This window comes from Pseudorasbora parva, chromosome 24 (genome assembly GCF_024679245.1).
Source record: "Pseudorasbora parva isolate DD20220531a chromosome 24, ASM2467924v1, whole genome shotgun sequence".
Taxonomy (NCBI): Eukaryota; Metazoa; Chordata; class Actinopteri; order Cypriniformes; family Gobionidae; genus Pseudorasbora; species Pseudorasbora parva.
This window is the reverse complement of record NC_090195.1, coordinates 14,572,955-14,586,864: the sequence shown is the minus strand read 5'-3', so window position 1 is coordinate 14,586,864 and position 13,910 is coordinate 14,572,955. Positions and strand designations below refer to the sequence as shown.

Below are 13,910 nucleotides of genomic sequence, written 5' to 3'. Positions count from 1 at the left end.
GTCTCTTTCAGAAGTGAATGGTGCAACACGTGTGTGAGATGTGATGTTTTGAGTCCCCAAAAATAAACTGGAGCCTGATTCTATTTCAGATGTATAGTACTCTAGCCTGAGGTCCCCATACTCAGATTCTAGTCAGAATGTGATCTGATACTGCTCCATTGAGTGTGTTTCAACTGAACCAGGAAAGAGAATGTCTTTGCACTCAATCGGATAGATCAACCGTATGTTGTGTATGTTGAGCTACGCACAGTTGTCAACAGAACTCAATTGCATGCATGCTGGAAAAGATAGAAGATGAGCATAAACGATCTGAATGCATATACAAACAAATTCTCCACATAGGATTAGAATGAATTCAACCCAAGCGCACTTGGTGACGTAGATGATTACATTACTGTTGATCATCTGTCTATCATCGCATAAAGCCCGCCCTGATAATTTGATTGGTCCGAACAGCTCTGGGTCGAGTATAGTTGCTCCACGACAGAGTTCAGACCGAACTTCCAGAGCTCAAATGTTGTGGGCGGGGCTAAGTTCGGCTGGCATCCAGGCTAATAGTACTCATCAGTACTCAGCCTCTACTTCTGACAACAGGACAAATGGATTTGTAAAGGTCGCACCTAATGTAGACATGGTGTTATACAATTGCTACTGATTACTATTTTCAGAACTTAATGAAAAAGCACAGCATCAGGGTCAACGGCAGTTCATTTTTATCCAGATCTATCAAATCTAAACCTATTAAACCCATTTATTAAAATTTCTGAATAAAAATATAGGGGATGCAATCCTGGTGTAACCAAGAAAAAAAATGCTGAAATCCTTTGAAGATTTTCAAAAAAGTATTATTTATTTAAAAACACAAGCAATAAAGTAGTTTTGTTTTAAAACATAATTAATATTTGGAGAACTTTTGTCTGACAAAGTGAGATGTAGCCAACATGCAAGCAGATATTAAAAATACAAAAGATAACACCTGTAGACCAAGGCCAATAATATATATATATATATATATATATATATATATATATATATATATATATATATATATTAAAAGGCTGAGAAATTAGAAGAGAAATTAGAAGTTACTTCAGGTAAAATTGAGTAACTGTATGAAAATGATGATGATTAAAAAATGCTAAAAGAAATCATGATATTTGATATAAATCATGATATTTGATATAAATCATGATATAAATCATGAAAGAAAATCATGATATTTGTAAAAAATAAAATAAAAATTATATAAAACATATTTACACAAAATATTGGTTACACTTTAAGGTGTCCTTGTTATAGTATAATAATAAATGTATACATTTAAATAAAGAGTAATATTAATGAACTACATGAACTTAAAGGGTTAGGATTAGTGTTTGGTTTAGGGTTAGTTGCATGAAGTTATGCATAAATTATAGTAATTTCTATAGTTACTGTACACACATATGTGTAACGAAAACACTAAAAGTGTTACCAATATTATATTACTTGATGGCTACACATATGACCACTTGTCATGGAAAATAATGTACACGTTCATGAAAATACAAAAATGCATGCTTGTATCTTTGTGTGAACTAGACTTAGATCTGTATCATTTCGCACATCCATATTTGTCATTTTGACCCATTACTATTGTACATTTTAAAGGTGGGGTTATTAACACTTTTTCAAAACCGTTTTACAAAAAGGACACGGGCCGAGTGCAATAACAAACTTGTATACAATCAGCAGGTAAGAGGTGTGTCTACTATTGATGGTGAAAAGAGAGCTCCGTGTACGTCATTATTTAAAACACACGAGTCACACAGGACGGACATTAGCCGTAACATATATGCTGGCTTTTACTTGAATATGCTCGTGTGTCATGTTCGCTTGTTTGTCCATTAGCAATCGTATTGTCGCTCGCTTCAGCGATGATAAAGACCCGTTCATTTCCACACCGTATGGAGCATCTAAACCTCCTCACTGTCTGTTTCAAACGTCAGCTCACAAAATGTGTCCAACAAGTAAGATACTATACTCCTAATATATGTTTATTTCCTATTTTCATGATCTATATAACCCTTATCCGGTCATAATTGTAATATGTCATTAGCTGGACTATCGAGCTTGTGTACTATCGAGTTGTTCATGAGAACGGTTTGTGTGTGTTTTTGTGATCGCTATAACTCTACTCTGGTCATAATTGTAATACGTTCGTTAGTTGGACTGTCGGCTCGGCTCGTATTCTATCGAGTTGTTCATGAGAACGGTTTGTGTTTTTGTGAGGGATATTCACTTTTTCATTGAAAATTTGACCTGGATTAGTTACACACAGATTCTGCCATAGTCGTTGCCTGGGTTACGTATGTGTGGGGCGGAGCTATCAAAATAGGGCTGAGACCAAGGGGGTAATCTAACACTCGGAAAGCGTTCCACCCATAGGGGCGGCCATTGCTAACCAAGCCATCACCTGCTGTTAGCATCCCATTGACTCCCATTCATTTTTGAGTCACTTTGACAGTGAATAACTTTACATCTGAGGCATTTAAAGACTCCATTTGTCCATTGTTTATTTCTAAAGAAACACGACAATGCATAAAAGGCTCCATTACCTTGTATCTTACACTATCGCCCCGTAGAAGCTGTTTTTGTAAAAATAGGCTAACGATTGCACCATTACCAACGCTCTCACTACCAACTCTGTCGCACAGTTGAGAAATTACCGCATAGACAGGAGGAGACGCTCAGAAGCAATCTTTTACTGTCTATGAGACAGTCGGGGGGACGTGGAAACAAACTCTTTTAAAGTCAAGGGAGAAGAATGGGGAGAAGCTGATAGTGAGCCAAAAGCAACGGGAGAAAATATTTAAACAACGTGATTCAGATTTCACTTTCCACAACTACTACTAGATGTGACGTATTTGCTTACGTCACATCTACGTCGTCAAGCTCAGTCTGAGCCTGCGCAGTTCGCTAAGCCATAAGGAAGTGAGTGCCTCTGATTGGCTTCATTTTCCGCCGTTGAAGTCAATGGGATAGCTCTGTCCATTTCTTTTACTGTCTATGCCTGAGACCCTTTCTGGGGGTAGGGGCGTGTTTGTTTTGGTGATTTGAAATAACAACAATGGTTACCAGATAGCACTTACCCCACCTTTAAGCCTCTGTACTCTGGTGTGAACCACTATTTTTTGCTTTAGTAAATGAAAAAAACCTAGCTTGATTTGATGACTTCTAAAATGTGACATCTTAAATAAGTCAAAACTGCTCAAATGCTAGTCTTCAGCACGAAAATGAAAGTTAATATAAATCTAAAAATGACAATGTGATCCTAATGCTTCTTCTGAACTATCAGAGCGTAAATAAGCATCTCAAATGATCAAAAACTTTCTCTTGCCCGTTCCTTGTCAGCAAGCATTGAGAGTAATGAGCACTCCATGCCCCATTTCTCAAAGTAAACTCAAAGAAGGGTATCGGTGCTCGGTGGGTTGAAATCGCTCTGGTTTACATACTCTCTCCTCTCAGTCAATTAGCTACGCTAAACGCCACTGCCCTGCCCCGACAGAGCCGCGGCAGCACGCTCTGGTTTCCTGGGCTACCTCAATGCCATTTAGTGATAAATGATTTAACAGAGTACATTAGCCTTCTCTTGCCCGGAGGCCCAGGTGTCCTCTTTCAAAACGTCTCGGCTGAGGAGAAGGTCCAGCACATGATACCAGAGGCCACCTTAGGTAATGGGGAGAAATGGCCGTCAACAGAGATAGGCGAATATCCTTGCATCTCCTTTCTTTCTGTAATCTGATTGGAAGAGACACTTGAATTGGAAGAGTCAGACTGAATCCTAAAACAGATCTGCAAACGTATGTACGGGTTTTGAAGAAATGAATGATGAAAAAACATTCTAGAATGTTCAACTGCAAAAGAAAATCGCAAACTATCCCCAAATTATGTTTAATACAACAGTCTATGCTGTCATAATCTCAACAGGGCAATAGCTTTGATGTATTATTCAAATCTGTCTGCTTTAAAAATTTGACTGCTTCTTCTTAGGGATGTAGCAACTGGAGTGTGTTGTGACGGACATCGCTTTCTTGCAGCAAACGCAGGTTTTATTTTAGCTAGTATCAAAATTATAGAGGGTTATATTCAGCTATCAATGGCTACAGTATATATCACTGGCTATTAGCTTTATAGCTCCTCTGGATCGGGACATCTCCAGAGGGAGTTGTGTTACACAACCGCTCACCCACCTCCACGCTCCCCTCCGCGGATCCCGGCTGACTTTCCCTGTGTGAGATTAATGAAGAGTTTCCTCAGCTATGGAGGAGCTGCCTGTAAAAAGGCAGGGTTTTTTCCTCCTCTTTTTAGTCTGACGCCCACAAACACTGCGATTTATCAGCCGTAGAGCGTGTCACTGGGGAAACTCACCGTCTGACGGTGTCTCTGTGTAGGTGGTGAGCGTTACAATTGGAGAGGAAGCAATTGATTAAAGGACGCTGTGTAAATCTGTTATTTGGGGAACTCACTGAAACATAAACTGGGATTATTTTGAGGTGACAAGGGCTGTGTGTGTGTGTAGAAAATGCTAATTGTGTTAGATCTTATCAGAATATGAATAGCTAATTTATGCTCAGTTCGCTTTCAAAAGCAGAAAAGCATTTTAATGTGGAATAAAGCATCTGTCTCTCAAGTCTGTTATATTTTCCCCATGACTTGCATTTCCTGTTTCTAGTGCCATGTTTGTAGTTCATTGTAGTTTTCCCTGTTGATTAGTCTGATTGTTCCAAGGTGTGTCTTGTCAGCTTGTAGCCCTTGGCTGAATCTGAAAACTCTCAAACTATACCCTCAAATAGGGCATTATGTGAAGGGACAGCTAGTTGTAGTGGTGTCCGAAACCATAGTGGATGTTATTGAGTGCACTCAACACAATTCAATTCCACATACACTCTTAAAAGTAAAGGTTCTTAAATGGTTCTTTGGCAGGGTGTGTGGTTCCATTAAGAACCTTTAATATCCAAAGAACCTTTTCATTGCACAAAAGGTTCTTTGTAGTGCAAAAAGGTTCTTTATACTATAAAATGGTTCGAAAAAAATTATTGTCTAAAAAACGTTTCACAAACGGTATTTTGGGGAACCAAAAATGGTTCTTCTATGGCATCACCAGGAAAATCCATTTTTGGTTCTTCCTGTCACCTTTATTTTTAAGAGTGTAGTACCACAATAACGCGTGTACAGCTGATGTACACCAAGGTTATTATAGTTTTGCTTTTTGAAATTAGTTTTTATTTTAGTATCGTTTTCAATTTTGCTACAAATTTCAGTTTAGTTTTAGTTAGTTTTACAAATGGTTTTGCTAGTTTTAGTTTAGTTTTTATTTTGCAAATACATTTCTATTTAGTTTTTATTTATTTAGTTTCAGTTTTAGTTTTAGTAATTATAGTTTAGCAGAGTTACCATAATGAAGTGTAGAGACCAAATCAATGTTTTTAATTTCAGCAAAGTTTAATGTTTGCACAGATTAGAGTTTAATCTTACTTCCTTAAGTGAAATCACTTGATAAACAAGCATTATTGTTTAAACCCAGGAAGGTCTTACAAAACATGCATAAAGTTGGGTCTTCACCTTTGAGCAAAAAAGCTTGAGTCAAACTATGACCTATACAAACAACGATCTGGAGATTAAAAATGAAATAAATTATATTTTGATATTAAAAAAATTATATTTGATATTTTTGACATAGGCTAATACTCAGAGGATCTATCTTAAAGAACAAAATAAATGCAACGTAAAATATAAAAGTAAAAATTATAAATTCCAGAAAAACTCATTCATAACAAAGATGAAATATTCCAGACAAACTCATTCATAACAAAGATGAAATATTGTTAAACAATTAAAAGCTTATTTTAATTTCCTCAGTAGTACAATGTAGGCTAGCTAAAGTCATCTGAATACAGCCAACACACACTGTTGTGGTGTGTGTGTGTGTGTGTTGTGCTATAATTGTAAAGGGGACCAATGTCCTCATTTATCTAGTAAAATATTACGATAACTTTATTATTATTTATAAGCCTTTTTAACTAGTGAGGACCAGTCAAATGTCCTCACTAGTTAAAAAGGCTTATAAATCGGCCAAAACATGTTTTTATTTAAATCTATTGTTTTGCACGTTCTTGGGATGGGTAGGTTTAGGGATTGGGTTAGGGGATATAAAATATCATTAACCTGATATAAAATCAATGGAAGTCCATGCAATGTCCTCACTTATAGTGAAACAAACGTGTGTGTGTGTCCTGGTATTCCCTACTTTGTGGGGAAATGTCTCTCCACACAGATAATAATATTATTAGAAGTAAATGATTATGATAACACCTTTGAGCCTGTCAATATTATGCAAACATGAAATCTCAAACGCACAGTAGGCTACTACTTGCTACTAGTTGCTGACTTTTGCACCTGCGTCTATCGTCACGTAAGAAACGGCATTCTAAAACAGTGAGCTTAAGTTAAAAGAAGTTCAACGTGCATCTCATTACCTTGTGTTATTTCCCATTTCACTGCCACGGACGAGTTGATTCTTTGTGAACTGCCGTTTAGGACTAGCGTGTTGACTGTCTGCACGCGTCCGTCACAGGACAGCGGTAAATCTCCTCCTCAGATCACTTCACGCGCCGTAGCGCAATATTCAGACACTCCCTCAACCGCCACAGTCAGATTTTCCACCACATTAAATAGGGCTTATTAATAACGAAAACTAATATTTATTTTTGCTAATTATTATTTTATTTCAGTTAGTTTTTTAGTAAGAGTAGTTAGTTTCGTTTAGTTTTAGTTTTTTATTTATTCAGATTTTTTAATTTTATTTCAGTTTACGAAAATGTTTTTTGACCAATAGTTTTAGTCTTCGTTTCAGTTTTCGTTTACGAAAATAACCTTGATGTACACACAACGTGTTATGCTAATAATCTAAACTAATATAATAAATCTAATATAATAACAAACCTTTAATTTAGTGTGTAATATAGCTGTTTTTGTAGCTGTAGTTGTGGATAAGTGTTTTTTGACCTCTGATGCATGTCAACCTATTGTAAGAGACCATCAAAACAAAACTAGGAACCTTAAAAATAGCATAATAGGGGAACTTTAAAGGGACATTTTGGATTTCATGTTGACTTTAAATGCCTCTTTCATGTTACTCTGAACCTTGATTCCCAAGCAAAATGTGTTTGAGTTATTGTCAGCAGGTAAGGGTCACATCACAGCTACAAATGCCTGTAAATGCTGCACTTAACGGCCCACCTGGTCCTGAAACTTCTTCTTCTTTTTCTTCTTTCCCCAGCAGCCCGAGGTCTCTCCGTCCTTCCCGCTGGCATCGCTACACAGGAGGCCGTCCAGCTCGTCCGTCCCCATCTGCTGTCCCTGAGACGTTTCAGCTGCAAGCCGATACGAGAGGTTCCTCAAAATGCATACACAGTTTTCTATGGTCTGACAGAGAAGGAGAGAGACAGATATTGGGCAGGTATTAGTCTAGCCCCACTGAGCACTTGATAGAGCCCATCTGGCCAAAGGGGCCAAACTTCATCTATTCAATTCATGCTGGACAGAAGACGGGAGAACACACACATTTGTTCGCTCCCACAGACAGCACTCTACATGCACTCCTTTTTTAGCCGTTCAGCTCAGTTTATTTAAATAAAATAAGCTGAAACAACACAAATCTTCAGTTTTCTTATGTACTTGCCATTTTACTCAATTTTATTATGTTAAATAAAATTAAATTTGTAAAACGTTAAGTTAACCTAAACCATTTGTGTTGGGGCTACATGAATAATTTATGTTGCGTTGCGTTGACTGAACTGGGAAGTACATTTCTAGTTCCCAGCATGCTTTGCATAGGGATGGACCAGGAGAGTAACTGTTGAAATGAAGTGCTGTGTAAAGTTTTTTTTAGTAAAGGAAAAGACCTGGTAACTTTCAATGTTATATTTGACATTTAAAAGTTGTGTTATGTTGTGTCGATTTTTTTTTTAGGTTACCATTATCGTGAAGTGTAGACCTTATGGTTAGGCGGTGCTGTTCTCATTGAGCTATAACTGTGCTAATGATAGTGATCAGAAATGCTTTACTTGATCATTACTTACATGTTACAATTAGCAAGTGATCAAGTGTTTTTGACTAATAGTTTTTATAGAAATAAAGAAAATAAATGAATTTGACAGCTCCCATAGACTCAATATTGTAACCAGTTCTACCCCTCTTTATCCTACTATTTTTTTTAGTAGTTTTGACTAAATTATTTTAAGTTCATACAACAAGATTACAGCAAATTATTTCAAACCAATTAGATTTAGTTGGAAAAGCAAAATTACATTTTGTGGCAAGGTTTTCCTTAATTTAATTAAGTTCGTTCAACAGTTAATTTTTTGGAGTGCAGACTTCTGGCATGTGAGATAGTTTCGTACAGCCTCTTAAGTATTAGTAGTTTTTTATCTTGAAGGCCCTGTATTCCAGGAAATGCTGACATTTCTATGGCAGGTCAATGGCAACAAGTTTACGTCTTTCTGTGTTTAAAACCTAGCTTCTATTTCAAGACGTACTTCTATTCCCACCCCCTCTGTCCATGTCTCTCTTTAACTTCGCCTTCCTTCCTTATTTCCTCTGTCTCATCTTTCTTAGAGTGTTGGCTGGGAGTGTAGGCCGCATTGGCACTAAGTATATGAAAGTACTTAATTATATGTCTGACACGGTCTCCCATTTAAATGTGATTAAAGGATATACCCGCAGATGGGGAAAAATGACCAGCCAAATCCATCGGCTCACACTCCATTTAACAGGGTATTACAAGGAGACACAGCAGAGCAGGCACAATGCTTGACAGCAGAAAATAGAAAATAAATGCATGCAAAATGATGATGAAAAACGAGTGTTTTTCACAATCTCCATGTTTTTATTTTCCCCCCCATTATTAAATGAGGAGGACCATGCCCTGCAAAAACAGAAATAATGACTGTAATCAGAGAAATGCTCTGAGAATTATGCACTGGCATTTCAGACGTACGGAAACATATCGACTTACAACAGCCCTTCTCTGTCAGAAAGACAGAGCTAATAATCTGCCAGACAAGAATGACTTTGCTTTTTTCCATGGTGTTTGAGGAAAACGAAACTGGAAATTTCTGTGGAAATCTGTGACATAATGAATATTCCACACGGCGACATTTGGGGGCAACACCATCTCTCTTACTGGCAGCAATTTAGAAGGTCCTAATTTTAAATGCAACAGTCAACAGGAGAGAGCTTGACCAACCACAGGTTAACAGCACATTAAGACCACGGGCGGCATGCTTTCAGCAATTATAGCTCTGCTGGGCCAACACCTGGCGAAAACAGCTCATGGCAAATCACCAGACATAAAGACATTGGAGTGATTAGGGTGATTGCCCTTTTTCAAAGGTAATGTGTTGAGTGAAATGGTTGACGTTGCTTTTTGAGCAGTTGTAATCTGTGAAAGCACAATGATGGATTTAAAAAAAAGAGTGCTTAGTGCTCTAAAAGGAGTTAAAGTTTCATTAGGAAGAAGAAAAGGAGTAACCATTGGCTGCATTTATAGGTGCATTTACAGGAAACGTTACAGAAATAGGGCCAGAATTACTAAACAGGGCAAATTAACGTGAGAGCGCAATTCCAATAAAGCGCTGATGGGAGTGGGAAAAGGTAGGTATCGTTTGATAGAACACTTCTTAAATTTTTCAAAAAATTTACATTTTTATTACACTTGGACATTCTCATGCTAAGAAACTGGGGATAAATGACAAAATTATAGGAACACCATACTAATATTGTGTTTGACCCCCTTTCACCTTCACAACTGCCTTAATTCTACATGGCATCTTGTAGTTGATGGAGATTTGTGGGATGCACAGGGCTCAAATCTCCCGTTCCACCACATCCCAAAGATGCTCTATTGGGTTGAGATCTGGTGACTGTGGGGGCCATTTTAGTACAGTGAACTCATTGTCATGTTCAAGAAACCAATTTGAAATGATACGAGCTTTGTGACATGGTGCATTATACTGCTGGAAATAGCCATCAGAGGATGGGTACATGGTGGTCATAAAGGGATGGACATGGTCAGAAACAATGCTCAGGTAGGCCGTGGCATTTAAACGATGCCCAATTGGCACTAAGGGGCCTAAAGTGTGCCAAGAAAACATCCCCACACCATTACACCCCCACCACCAGCCTGCACAGTGGTAACAAAGCACGATGGATCCATGTTCTCATTCTGTTTACGCCAAATTCTGACTCTATCATCTGAATGTCTCAACAGAAATCGAGACTCATCAGACCAGGCAACATTTTTCCAGTCTTCAACTGTCCAATTTGTAATTTAGGTAAACACCTACAAAAAGTGCTTCCAACTATTTTTTGTGACATCGCAACAAGTATTGACATTTAAATGGAAAAAAATTGTGTCAACATTTGCAAAACAATATCGATAACTGGCTTTTCCATCAGCTATATCTGTAAATATTTTTATGAGCTAAACCTTTATCAGCAAAAAAATCCTTGGATGGAAACCTGGCTAGTGAGATAAATTATTTTATATTTTTGGCTGAACTATTTCTTTAACACTTTGAGGAAGTTCAAAACCCTCCACATACAGGCAATAAAAGCTGAAGAGTTATTGCAGAAATTCAAGTACACTGTTTTTTTATTAGGCATACTGTGCATTTGGAAACCGTGAAGAGCGGCGGTTGAGAGTGCGCCACAGGGGGATTTAGACAGCGAGAATTGTGGGAAAGTCTGAAAATGACCAGGGGGAAAGAACTGTGCCACGCTCGAACATCCACACCCTTTGCTCTTCAATTCTCATTAGGACGGATGCATCCCCCCCGCTCTGCTATTAGCACGCTGGGCCTGACGAAGGGCTGGCAGTTAAATCATGATTAAAGAACGCCATTTAGAAGAGCGAGCCTTCGCAACCTTCAGAGAGCGGCCAACCACAGAGCTGTTTATTTGTTACAGAGCGGTCCACGCACCGGTACACACACACATAAAAAACTTTTACAACAGGTTGCTTTCATAGCACTGGGAGAGATGGACAGATCCCGAGAGGAAAGTATACCTTGCTATCAATCTCACTGCTTCCGAGGGAAGTCTGGATGACGAAAAGCAGCGTGTCAGTCAGACCCTCACACTCTCTCATCCGCCGCCGAGCCTCCTCTCCTGCTGAACTCACATTCCTGGGAGAGAGAGAGAGAGAGAGAGAGAGAGAGAGAGAGAGAGAGAGAGAGAGAGAGAGAGAGAGAGAGAGAGAGAGAGAGAGAGAGAGAGAGAGAGAGAGAGAGAGAGAGAGAGAGAGAGAGAGAGAGAGAGAGAGAGATGGAGAGAAGGAAGCACAGGTCAGTGATGAGTGCATTAAATCAGGGAGATTCAATCACACGGGTGCAGATTCCCTCCAGGGATAGAAACTATGTTATACCGTAACCACTGTGACAAACAAAATGCAAATCTCTCACATTTCACGAGTCATTCAAACAAATCGCTCCAAACCTCCCACCTCTGACATGTATTAATAAATGAATCTATTAATCTTTGGGGGTAGAAACACTGGCACAGCTAGATATCTGACTCTTTATGTTAGACGGTATATCAGTGGGAGAGAAAGAAATGGATATTGGCATCATTTCAAATGGATAATCCACTAAGGATTCTGATTATTTTGTTTATTAAAAAAAATCAATCAGGTGTACACTGCTGAATACGGACGAATGTAATAAGCTTATTGGCCACACATGAACACAGTGTTCTGACCTAAACAGATACAACAGCTGTAAGTTTTTAGCATTTTTTTTCTGTACACACTCAAATATCATCATATCGGCTAATTCAGAACATATTTTAGAGTGCAATGTCTGAAGCGCATGGCCGAATCCGAATACACTTTCGCTAGTTTAACGACATAAAAAATGGTCTGCGCGCCAGGCGCATGGTCCAAAAGGGTTTGCACCTAGTTTCTTAATAAGTCATCGGTGTGTTTTGGGTGTAACGTGCAATAAACCAATCCGAATCTCCAATTCCCTTTAAAAGCCAGTAGCGCTTGCACCATGGATTCGCATTTTACATGGCGGAATTTGACTGAACGCTTTTCTAGAGAGGAATCCTATAATTTTTAATATTTAAAAATTTTTGTGTGCTGCTGTCCGTCCCTGTGTGTCATAAGCAGAGTGTATGCACGTGGTGAACTTACCTATAGGAGCATATTACTTATGCACCCCGTTGTACCATTGACCAATAAAATCCTGGTCTAAAGTGAATGGCGCAGTTGTTTTCAGTTGACTCAAAATAGCAACGCACCAACAATGCGCCTGAACAAACCTCGTTTTCAGACCAGCACGCCCATGGTGCATTTGCTATTTAAACAACGTGGCGCTGGACGGGAAAATTATAACTGTGTCGGGAAGAAACTAGCAAACACTTGCCTGGCGGCGCATTGTGCCAGGTATAATAGGGCCCTCTACATTTAAAATGTGGTTTAAAGATGATTGTGGACCACTGAGATTTCATTATGGGTAGATTGACAACATTCATTTGACAATTCTGGTCAATCATTTATTTAGTCACATGACTTCTTACGTGCCTGTCTTGGATATGGAAATGTGTTTCCTCAATTGTTTCTACGCATATTTTTTTACAAATAACAAGCCACAAAATGTTTTATGTACAAAATGTGCATTAAAACATGTGCATGACTATTAGCTGTAGACAAAAGTTTTGGGTCATTTTTTTGTTATTTTCTTTTATTCAGCAATAAAGCATTCATTTAACCCCTTGTACTCGAAGAACCCGCCCATGTGTTTTGCTGCTTTTCCTCATGACAGTGTAAAACATCTTAAAATTATTTTAGTGTTATGCCTCACAGACATGAGCGATACATCTTTACAAAGCTTAAAAAGTGACAGTAAAGACATATTTACAAAAGATTTCTATTTCAAATAAATGCTCTTCTTTTTAACTTTCAATTAATTAAAAAACCCTGGAAAAAGTATCATGGTTTCCACAAAAAAATATTGTTTCAACATTGATGATAATAAGAAACGTTCTGCATCATGTGACACTGAAGACTGCCTTGCTATCACAGGAATAAATTGCATTTCTTAAAAATATTAAAACAGTTATTTTAAATTCTATATTTCACATTATTACAGCTTTTACACTATTGTTTTAATCAAATATATTTAGCGTTGGTGAACATAAGATACTTATTTCAAAAACAATAAACAAAAATCCAACCCCAAACGTTTGAACTTGAATTGAATGCGTGTATAAATCAACTGTGACCTTTGCAATATGGTGGACATGCTGATGTATAATCGTATTTAGCAACCCAGTTACTCAGCATGACAAAAATAGAGGCCAAGCAGCTAACACAATAAACACGTGTCTGGCTAGGACTTGGTGTAATGCATTCAATGTCTCTGTGCAAATGAGACAACAGTAGACATTAAAACTCCATCCGCATGTCTATTAAACTCACAATAACAGCAAATCAGACTTCCATTAAAGGCTCAACTCCTCATCACATCAATGTACTGAAAATGGTTTGATATCAGTTAAAAACTCCCTTGTGCGCCTGACCGAAAGACTATGACACACGCGTGTCTCTGCGCCACACCATACCGCTTTTGGGAATACGGCCCTCTCGTTATACAAAAAATTCACTCACATAATCTATAATGGGAAACAAGATACATTACAGCTCATAGGATTTACATTTCTATATTCATCAGCACCGAATCAATTGCTATGTATCATTTATTAGAATTGCCTGGTCTCCACCTCTATTATACACGAAAAAGCATTGAAAATACATAATTTAGACTGCATATGGAGCATTTGAATTACAAACGTATCTATTTAGTTCC

At 38.0% G+C, this 13,910-nt stretch overlaps 1 protein-coding gene across 1 annotated transcript in view; it reads right to left on the bottom strand.

Annotated features, from left to right (window-relative positions):
- ctnnd2a (catenin (cadherin-associated protein), delta 2a) overlaps positions 1–13,910 on the bottom strand; it is a 396,135-nt gene that overhangs the window by 58,675 nt on the left and 323,550 nt on the right. Inside the window, exons 17-18 of the mRNA XM_067434320.1 lie at positions 11,111–11,228; positions 7,282–7,467 (exon numbers count right to left, since the gene is read on the bottom strand). Of these exons, the coding sequence (XP_067290421.1) occupies positions 7,282–7,467; positions 11,111–11,228 (304 nt within the window). The remainder of the gene's footprint in view (positions 1–7,281; positions 7,468–11,110; positions 11,229–13,910) is intronic.